Source organism: Cyprinus carpio, chromosome B19, assembly GCF_018340385.1.
Source record: "Cyprinus carpio isolate SPL01 chromosome B19, ASM1834038v1, whole genome shotgun sequence".
Lineage (NCBI taxonomy): Eukaryota > Metazoa > Chordata > Actinopteri > Cypriniformes > Cyprinidae > Cyprinus > Cyprinus carpio.
The window spans coordinates 22,601,169-22,612,423 of NC_056615.1; the positions used below are offsets into that span (position 1 = coordinate 22,601,169).

Consider the following 11,255-nt stretch of genomic DNA (forward strand, 5'->3'; position numbering starts at 1 on the left):
ATGTAGGCGTTGACTCTGTTGTTGCACTATTTAAATGAGAGCAGGGAGTTCATTTAGAGACGCTTGAGTTTGACTTGTGAGAGCTTTCTGCAACCACATCAGCTTTTTTTGGTTTGCGAGTCAGATCAGCATAGGTGAAGATGCGTTTTCTTGCTGTGTCTATGCTGCTGGTGTTTGGTTTTTCTTTCATCAAGACTGAAGTTGTAAATTCATTCAGCACATGCAGCGATTTCTTTTTAAATGGCCAGCCTCCAGTTATTCCTGGCATTCTGGAAAATTCAGTCTCACAGGATAACAATCGCTACAAACTAATCTGTCAAAAATATCAAAACGCTTACAAATTTGCAACTCTCTACGACACACAAAAAAAAATCCCCGTTTTCTCAGCTTACAGATATACTGGGAGTTATGAAGGGGAACCACGTATTCCATGGATGATTGAGCCACAGGTGATGTTTGTTACTGTTTCTATATTTTTTTTTATTCCTGTTATGTTTGAGAGAAACCATAAGGTAACACTTTACTTAAAGCTTTTATGTATAATGTATTATAAAGGGTTATTAAAGGCTTTAATGCATTATAATTCTTCTTAATGTGCCTTGTAATACATTATATCTTGTCGTAAATAATCATAACCAAATTTAAAATGCATAGTGTAACAATTAATTGAGTGTTATAATTTATTAACTGTGGTAACAATTATTCATGAGATTGTACAATGCATTATAAGGTGCATTACAAGGCATTAATAAATGCATTAAATACTGCTTTTATAATGTATTATACAAAAATGCTTTAAGTAAAGTGTTAACAACCATATTATTGTTTCTTAAATAAAGTATTTTGTCTGTGCTTTACTTATCTGGATTTACTTTCTACACAGAGAAATATGGATAGAATATGATGAAATCAGAAACTAAATTATCTTTGTGTTTATAGCTTGAAGACTATGATGCTGCAATGCGTGAACCATGTGTCAATCAGGCCTTCCCAGGAGACTACTGGGCACAGAACCCATCGACTCGCACTCTGGTGAATCACGGTCACTTTTTTCCCAGTGGTCATGCAACTGATAGTATCACTGCTGAATCTACATTTACGCTGACCAATACTGCGCCACAGTATGACAGCTTTAATAATGGTAGCTGGAATCCAATGGAGCAAACAGTTAAAAATACCATGAATTCTGACTGCCGTGACAATTCTGCACTCTTAGAAAAAAGGGTTCATTGGGGTTCTATATAGAACCATAGGGTTCTTTACTCAACTCCAAAGAACCTTTTATGCTAAAAAGGGTTCTATAATGACAAGAAAGAACCCTTTTGGCACAAAGGTTCTTTAGGCTTTTATTCATTCATATATTACATTATTCTGCAACATTTTGTAGTTGTAATTAAATTATTGTTTATTAAACTGTTGTAGTAACTTAATTTTAATCATGCTGATTTTTGGAGGAGAAAAACTGAAATGGCACTCTTCATGTGATATTGATTAACTACATAAAATGATATAAATATATACATTTTCTAACCCCCATATCTTGGATTTTGTGATCATTCACATGTATTCATAAATGCATTTGAATACACTGAATAATGCAGTGAAAGAACGCACTCAAAATGCACACGCCCACTAGTATAACTAGACTTCATCATGTAACTTTACATTAGCCTAGATGCGTGCACTCTGTAGGCACGATTTGTTTAGTTTTTGATAATGTTAAAGCACACATCGTTAAAACAACAAAAAAATACGATATTATCGCAGAAGATTTAGCTATATCGCACACCCCTATATTGACCTTCGTCGTCATCATCATCATCATTATTATCATCATAACAAGAAATTACTCAGTACAAAAACAAACATAAGGGCTCATTCTAAGCCATTTATAGCTGAATAGGCTTTCGTCTTGTCTTACTTAGCCTTGTTTGCTGCTCTTTCATTTCATTCTTTGTCATTTATGTGAAATTATTGTACCGCAACTAAACAATTTTGCATTATGGATTTAAATTTTTTATCTGTTGAACAGCAAAACATAAACGAAAATAAGTAATAAACTCATTATTTTCATTAATTTTACAAAGTAAACAATTTGTTTGCATTTGCGCGAGCATATTCACGCAGCGCTGTCTCGCCAGTGCAGTGCACGTTTTTGAATTCCAACAGTCGAGAAGAGACTGATCCCCGTCTGCTGATTTAAATTGATGGTCTGACGGAAATATTATTGTGGTAAGTCAGAGAAATACATCGATTTTTATGTAATTTACTTGTTATAAGCTTTAAACCCATTAGTAATGAAGTTGTCAATGTTTCTACAGCGGATTTACACTAAAACACGAAAGAGCCTGAACCGCGACAGTGTCACAAGTTGCCTTACATCGGTAAGTTTTGCTGCGCTTGTTGCAAACTGTTAAATTTTGTGTTTTCTGATCCTGAGCTTAGTTTTTAACTGCAGATAGTGCTCTAAGCTAGTTTTAGGCCGCACACCCTAATGCTCATGAAGAACAGCCCTACAGAACAGAACAGAGCGCTTGTGCGTTCAGCTTAGGGGCGGTTCTACACCCTTTTTAGGTGCGCTTCAACCCCCATATTTTTCGTCTCAGCCTCCCTAAAGTTATAATCAGCTATCTGAACGATCAGGCCAGTGCTGTTTCTTCAGTAAAGTTTATCATTCTCTCTTGTTTACTGATCGACCCCCCTAAAGGTGAAATCCTAGAACCGCCCCTGCAGCTAGTGGTTAAATGTAACGTTACTCGCACTTCGGCTCAGAATGCTTTTAAGATGCTAGATAATTGTAGACAGCCCAATGTGAACACTCTTGTGATTCACTTCAAACTTTTCAAACTTTATGAATGATTATTTTATTTTCAAGTCAAGTGGTGTCTAAGGAACTGGGAGCAGGCCAGGGTACGGCTGTCTCTAAAGCTGTTTCTTAAAGGGATAGTTCACTTTAAAATGAAAATTCTGTCATCCTTTACTCACCCTCAAGTTGTTTCAGAACTGTATGAATTTCTTTCTTCTGCTGAACACAAGGGAAGATATTTTGAAGAATGTCAGTAACCAAACAGTTAACTGGAACTAGGCATGGTCCGGTATGAGATTTTGACAGTATGATAACCGTAAGCAAAAATATCACGGTTTCACTGTATCACGGTATTGTTGTTACAGCTCTGAATTGTGTTATTTTTAAATGACTGGGTAAAAAAAAAAAAAAAAAAAATTCTGCTGGACACAATATACTTTGTTTTTGAGCAACATGCAGAACATGTTCCCATTTCTTTGGGTTCCACAACTTTTGAGTATTTGTTTTTAGTGTTGTTTCCTTTGAGTTTAGTATTTCCACTGTATTTTAATTTTTTTTGGATGAATAAAAACAGTCAAAATTATTTTATTGAATATTTCTTTCTTTCTTTCTTTCTTTCTTTCTTTCTTTCTTTCTTTTTTTGGTAGCTGCTGCATGAAGTGAAGATGCAGTTTGGGAAGGACCTTCATCTTAATCTAGAGACTGCTCTTAAATGTGGCTAGACATGGAAGTCAGAGGGATGTGCTGAACAGTTTACTTCAGCAAATTGACACAAACACAAAAAGTATGTTCTTTTTTTCCTTAACACTACCATTAGTTGCTTGGTTTGTTGAACGGTTACTGTAATAAATCTATTTATACCATGGTTTTTGAATATTTGATTCTGATTGGCTAAAAGGTGTGCATTAAAATAATTTGATTCACAGGTAGTTCCAGTCAGTTTAATTACAATTAAAGTTTAATGTGCTGCTTTTCAGTGACATACATGCACACAAAACACTTGCACACAGAGATCGTTGATTAAAGTAATGTGAACTGAGACATTTTGTATTTAATTTTTTATTTTATTTTTTACAACCTCAGTTGCATTGCTTCCCTGCCATTCATAAATCCTCTCCTGTGGTCTCATGGAGTAGTAAAGTATCCATTGTAAGCATACTTCAGAATCTCAGCAGAAGTACTTTGATTTTGGATGCTGCTCTGCTCACATACTAATTAATGATTAATGTTTGAAAGTGAAGTGTAAAATAAATTATATTAATCTTTTATTTGACAAAGTAATTACAGTAATATTTCACTCTTTATATATTAATAATTGAATTTAAAAATAAGCAAAATAATAATGTTATTATTTAGATGTTGTTATACATTCAAATTGATGGGGTTTCCAAAAACACTGTGAATGTAATGTAAAACGAGACAACCTTCACAGCTAAAATAGAGTGTGTACCAATAACCTGTTTTGTTTTTTGTTTTTGTGTAAACTGATATTGCAGATTTGGAGAAAAATGCCGCACTGCTAATCTTACCATCTTTATTCAGAGAAAACAGCAAGTTTCTCTTCTGTCTGGACCAATGTAAGTTTTGATATGTCATGTCTTTGTTTTGGTGGGGGGGGCGGGGCGGTGAGGTGGGGGGGGGGGGGGGGGGTTCAGAAAATTATCTGAACTTTAGAGTTCCAAACTGTATGACATTCATTGTGATGAGCAGATATTTTGAGATGACATAATTTTAAAGAATTGAAAGCCACAATTCACTCTGTGAATGTGACAACAAAATTAAATAAAATCTTGCATCTTGCATTAAATGCATTAAATGCATCTTGCTCTTGTTGAAAAATGTTCTAATAAAGAATGTTTTACTCTTATTGACAGTTTGCTTTGTAATATCAGGAGAAATACAAAGATGTTAAAAATGAGAAAGGGCTGCTCAGTTTCTCACAAAAACATTTGCACAATTTAAATGAAAGATGTGGAGGCAAAAGGCCTATAGATCTAGCATTCTGCATGCTTTAAATCAGATACAGAAATGATGTAGCTTGAACGGATTGCATTTATTTAAATTAACAACAGAGAGAAAGTGAGGAACTGCATGTGTGAATAATGTTTGTGTAGTGTCTCTTCAATAATCAAGCTGCAATTTTAGTTAAATCAAAAACAGATACATTGTTGCTTTTTTAGTTTTTCAGTATGCTATCCAAGCTATTTTATTAATGAATATTGCATTGATCTTGAAAAGAAGTTTCTGTGCTCATGATTGAGTGTGTGCAACCTAGCCAGTGAATTGGCCCTTACCACTGTGGTAAAAAATGGTCAGTCACATCCCTAATTGTTTGGAAGAAAGTATGCAAAGGCAGTTTAAACATGACTAAGGCTATCATTCTGCCTTTTGTTTTTCACCACAGAAAAGTCATGCAAATTTTGGGCAAAATGGGGTTGACTAAATGATCATTTTTGATGGAATTTTAACTTTTGGGACAACTGTATTCTAAGTTATTTCACAAATAATTTATGTTTTTCCAACTTGCAGGAATCAGTAAAGCCAACTCCGACTATAGTTTTTCATGAAGCTTCAAACCCCCTCCATGCAAAAAGAGCCAGCATCAATATGGAGGGTGTCAACATTGTGAGCGCAGAAATGGATGTGATGGAGGCAATGGAGTGCCTCTTTGCTATTTCGTATTCAGTGTGGAATACCCCAAGCACATCACTCACATGATGAATTTTGTTGAGCACTACCTGTTTAAACTCTCCAGCAGCCAAAAAAAAAAAAAAAAACTGTCTGTCGCAGTGCTCAAAATGTATAATCAATTATCATAATACTTAGATATGTCATGAATAGTGCTAATGTAAATTTGTAAATATAAGGCGATTGATGTTATTCTGAAATGCTGATCTGAATTTGAATCTGTAATTACAATTCTTTATGAGTGATATTAATGTAAATTTGTAGATTTGAAGTACTTGATGTTCTGAAATGCTGATCTGAATTTTAATCTATGTATTCACATTCTTTATGAGTGATATTAATATGAATTTGTAGATTTGGAAAGTACTTCTATATCTGTATATTTCCATTGTGAGTTATATTAATATGGATTTGTAGTTTTGAGGGACTTGATGTTGTTCTAACACTGATGGGAATTTAGATGAATCTGTATATTTGCATTATTTATTAGTGATAGATTAATGTAATTTTTTACATTTTATGGACTTACTTTGTAATATGTAGATGTAGGTGAAACTATTTTCATTATTTATGAGATATTTTTTAAATGGTTGATGTTTTAGTGTTGATTTGTACATTTAAAGCCTTGAATACTTGAAATTACAGTAGCATTCTTTCAGTAATAGTAATTATTTTGTTAATATAAATAAATGACTGATTCTATGTACTTTGGGTGTGCTTTTTTTCAGTATTCATGGGTGACTTTTTTATGTGAATTACACTTTTACATTTTAAAACAAATAATAATGAAAAAAACATTAAAAATTTAATCTGGAAACCACAAAACAAATGATAATGAATGAACCCCTAAATGGTTCTATATAGAACCTTTTTTCCTGGCTACATAGAACCCTAAAGGGTTCTTTTGATTGAACCCTTAAAAAGGGTTCTGTATAGAACCTTTTAGGGGTTCCAAATACGTAGCGCCTGATAGAACCTTTTAAGGTTCTATATAGAACCTTTTCTTCTAAGAGTGTGATAATATCTTGGCATATGTGCTGACAGGAGCTGTGCCAAGCAAAGCCAACCTCTTGAACAAAAGAGTCAACATTCCCTCATCAATGTGGACAGTGTTCTGCTGCTATAACTCCAAAACCAGCACATGGGTGTCCCAGGCTCACTGGGCTGATAACAAAGATAAAAAAGAAAAAACAATCAATGCAAAATCCCTGGAGAAATTACAGAAGTTTATGAAGGAAAAATATAATTCAACATCCACACTGTTTCATGGTGTTGACTGTTCAAATTTTGTAAAAAGTGAATAAAGCAGAATGATGAAAGTTCTTAATTAAATTTCCAGTATCAGCTTGGAGCTGATTATCTAGCTAAATGATCCCTGGAGTCATGCACATTTAAGCTTAAACGCTTGCTAAAATTTGAAGTTGGTATGATATAATAACAGTAACAGAATTCTGCTAGTCACCCTGACCCTGTTATTTCTTTGACCATTATGTAATGCAAAACAAATAAATGCTTTTAAATCATGCAGATTAATCCAAACCTCTGTAGTGATTTGACTTTGATTTTATGTCCCAACTTGATCTGTTTACACTATTTTATATCTGTGACACTACTGGGTAAACATAAAAGAAATTTTAGGCAGAATGTCTGAGGATGTCTTTATCATTAAATGCAGATTTTTTTTTTTTGAAGTGCCATAAAATATCTTAGTGAAGAAATTAATTTTCTCTGACAAAATGACACAGATAATGCTTTTTTCAGGCTTTAAGTAAATATTTATGATATAGTTGTGCAAGTCTCCAGCCTAACTTGTTGCTGTTATGATTTCCTGAATTTTAGAAAATAGCTTAGTAGTAGAGATGTTGATATTTAACACGCACACACACACACACGCACATCCTGTGAACTCACAAACCTTAAAATTAGAGCTTGAGTGTTAGTTTCCTTTCGTCATCTACTCACCAAGCCCTTTTACACAGGGATATAGTCTTTTTTTTTTTTTTTTTTTTTCCAGAAGTGAGGGGGACAGAAATGTTATATATATAACATTACAATATAAAATTTCTGTATTCTATATAACCTACCAGTCAACAGTTTTTCAACAGTAAGATTTTTAATGTTTTATAAAGAAGTCTCTTCTGCTCACCAAGCCTGCATTTATTTGATCCAAAGTAAAGCAAAAGCAGTAATATTGTGAAATATTTTAAAATAACTGCTTTCTATTTAAATATATTTTAAAATGTAATTTATTTCTGTGATGCGCAGCTGAATTTTCAGCATCATTACGCCAGTCTTCAGCGTCACATCCTTCAGAAATCATTCTAATATGCTGATTTGCTGCTCAGTTATTATTATCAATATTTATAACAGTTGAGTACTTTTTTTCAGGATTCTTTGATGAATAGAAAGATCCAAAGATCAGCATTTGTCGGAAATAAAAAGCTTTTGTAACATTATACACCATACCATTCAAAAGCTTAGAGTCAGTATAATTTTTATTTTTTTTTGGAAATGAAATTACAGAAATTAATACTTTTATTTAGCAAGGATGCTTTAAATTCTACTCAGCTGTTTTCAACATTATAAAACACATTCAGCTGTAGATGCACAAATATGCTAATGAAGATACGTTTATTGCAATTCTTCAACAGGGAGTTTTGTTTTATATTGTTACAATGGGGAGTCAGAGACGTTCGGATCCAATTGCAGTATTTATTAACAGAGTGGTCAGACAGGTGGAAATCAGGAATGGCGTCAGGTATGTCAGGGGTAACCAGAATCGAAACCAGAAACAAGCAGAGATCGGGGCAGGCAGCAGAGAATCAGAGTCAGAATACACAATCCAAAAGTCAGACACGGAAGAACAAACAAAGGTAAACCGCTCGGAAATGTTAGACGGGGCTAAACAAGACTTCGCAGTGTGATGGTGTGAGTGTGCTGCTTATATGGGTGTGTGTGTATTAGCTGCAGGTGTGTGTGTGGAATTAGGTGCAGGTGTGTGTGCAATCAGTCCCAGGAGTGAGGCAGGATGGGAAATGGAGTTCTGAATGAGTCCTGAGTGGAGTGCCCTCTACTGAAGCTCACAGGCACTCCAGCTAGAGATCGTGACATATATATATTGTGTATATCTAAATGAAATAAAAATTGTCATCCAACACCTGCCAATGAGAAAAAACTAACTGCACCTTTAAACTTAAAATCTGTTGGTGCCACCTTTAGCAGAAAGAACTGCAAATAAACTTTTCTGATGACTACAGATCAGTCTTTTACAGCACAGTGGTGGATAAATATATATTTATCTGACTTTTTTAGCTGGTGAAAATACTAGTGTTCTAATAATTTTGGCCACCACTGTATATACACATGTGTGTTTGCTGTATACATGAATTGTACTGAATTACTGTATTGATCTTGCCTTTCATTTGCATCTGAAAGAGAATTTCATTGCATTTTATCTAAACTAAATATTTGCTGCGCTTGCATCATAGAAGAAAAATGTAAGAAGGCTGAATCCATGCTTGACAAGCTCTTGTCTCAACATCACCAGCCACAAAGGAAGACGCCTGTGAGCTTGTCAAGCATGGATTCAACCTTCTTACATTTTTCGTTTTTTACAGTAAATAACAGAAGTGGTCCCAGGGGACTAAAGGAGGTCCCCCCTTCTCTAAAGGAGAGGCCATGATTTTTACATGGTCAATTAGGTCAATTCTGATTTCATTTGAAATTCATCTACACCTTCTTCCTCTCCTTCCACCCACTTCCTCTATCTCCATGTCTTCTTACAGTGTCTTCTCATGCTCTTTCCACTACACCAGTGCCCTCTTCTCTAATCATCTCTTCTCCATTTCCTTCTCCTCTCCTCTTTTCTCCCTCTCTGCTCATCTCTTTCTACCTGTTCCACTCTTCATCTTCTCTCTCTTTACACCCCTTTCTCTAACCACTCCACCTAATTATAGACTTACACTTTCTTTATCCCCCTTTTTTATTTGTTTATATTTACTATTATTACTATTATTATTATTATTATTATTATTATTATTTTGCATATTTGTTCTTGCTCTTTGTATACTTTCCATTGTGTATTATTACACTAAAGCAATTATGATGAATGTGTAAACAATTAGAAAAACTACATTTCCTGTGTTGTGTGTATAATTATCCAAATAGTTATCGGTTTAGGGCCAATTGAAAATATACCATGTTCAGTGAAAGTGAAAGTTGTGACATTTGCCAAGTATGGTAACCCATACTCAGAATTGGTGTTTTGCATTTAACCCATCCAAGTGCACACACACAGCAGTGAGAAGTGAACACACCATGAACACACACCCGGAGCAGTGGGCAGCTATATATCCAGTGTCCGGGGAGCAACTGGGGGTTCAGTACCTTGCTCAAGGGCACTTCAGCCATGGGTATTGAGGGTGGAAGAGAGCACTGTTCATTCACTCCACCCCACCTACAACTCCTGCCAGCACCGAGACTCGAACCTGCGACCTTCTAGTTACAAGTCCAACTCTCTAACCATTAGGCCACAGCTGCCCCCAGTTGATAGAATGACAAATTACTTAGAGTTTTGTTTGTTGTGTTTGGACAAATGGTACATACAGTCATGGCCAAAAATATCGCCACCCTTGATAAATATGATCAAAGGCGGCTATGAAAATTAATCTGCATTGTTAATCCTTTTGATCTTTTATTTAACAAAATCACAAAAATCTAACCTTTCATTGGATAATAAGAATTTAAAATGGGGAGAAATATTATTATGAAATAAATGTTTTTCTCAAATACACGTTGGACATTATAATTGGCATCCCTAGAAATTCTTATGAGCAAAATATCTCTGAAGTATATTCCCATTCATATTCACAATTTTAAGCACTCCAGGGTGATTATAAATATGAAATTATCCAGCCATGGCTTCCTGTTTCACAGAAATATGAATAGGAGGGAAAACAAAGCCCAAATCCCCTTAATCATCCATAACAATGAGAAAAACCAAAGAATATATTTCTGATGTGCAGCAAAAGATTATTGAGCTTCACAAATTAGCAAAGTGGCTTTAAGAAAAGAGCTAGAGCAGTGAAAATTCCCATTTCCACCATCAGGGCAATAATTAAGAATTCCCTATCAACAGAAAATGTTATAAATCTGCCTGGAAAAGGGCATGTCTCTATATCGTCCTAATGCACAGTGAGAAGGATAGATTGAGCTAAAGACTCTCTAAGGATCACAGCTGGAGAATTGCAGAAAATAGTCTTGGGGTTAGAAAACCTAACAAAAAAAAAAAAAAAAAAAATGTCAAACAAATCCCTTGTTTGGGAGGGTTTCAAGAAAAATTCTCCTCGCTCATCCAAAAACAAACTCCAGCATATTCAGTTATCAGACACAACTGGAACTTCAAACGGGACTGGCTTCTATGGTCAGATGAAACTAAAAAATTTGCTTTTTAACAGCAAACACTTAAGATGAGTTTGGTGAACACAGGGATAAAAAGTACCCCATGTGTACAATGAAATATACTGCTGTATTTTTTATGTTGTTGGCCTATATTTCTGATGGAGGTCCTGGACATCTTGTTTAGATACATGGCATCATGGATTCTATTAAATACCAACAGATAAAAAAATCAATAAGTGACTGACTCTTTTAGAAATCTTATTATGGGCCAAGTTTGGATCTTCCAACCGGACAATAATCCAAACACAAACCTCTAAAATAACACATAAATGGGTCACTGAGAACAAAACCAAGCTTCTGC

At 34.7% G+C, this 11,255-nt stretch overlaps 1 protein-coding gene and 1 long non-coding RNA gene across 3 annotated transcripts; both read left to right on the forward strand.

The window, feature by feature from the left end:
- LOC109085654 (endonuclease domain-containing 1 protein-like) lies at positions 1 to 7,018 on the forward strand. Its single transcript, XM_019100173.2, has 3 exons — positions 1 to 449; positions 940 to 1,207; positions 6,512 to 7,018. Exons 1-3 carry the CDS (start codon positions 141 to 143, stop codon positions 6,796 to 6,798), a joined length of 864 nt encoding a protein of 287 aa, XP_018955718.2. The 5' UTR covers positions 1 to 140; the 3' UTR covers positions 6,799 to 7,018.
- Positions 2,175 to 5,839, forward strand: LOC122140715. Of its 2 annotated transcripts, none has more exons than XR_006157309.1 (3): positions 2,175 to 2,384; positions 3,454 to 3,590; positions 5,336 to 5,839. It is a non-coding gene; the product is annotated as an uncharacterized LOC122140715 (long non-coding RNA). The 2 variants fall into 2 exon arrangements; XR_006157310.1 differs by lacking the exon at positions 5,336 to 5,839 and adding an exon at positions 4,303 to 4,379.
- Positions 7,019 to 11,255: the final 4,237 nt, after the last annotated feature.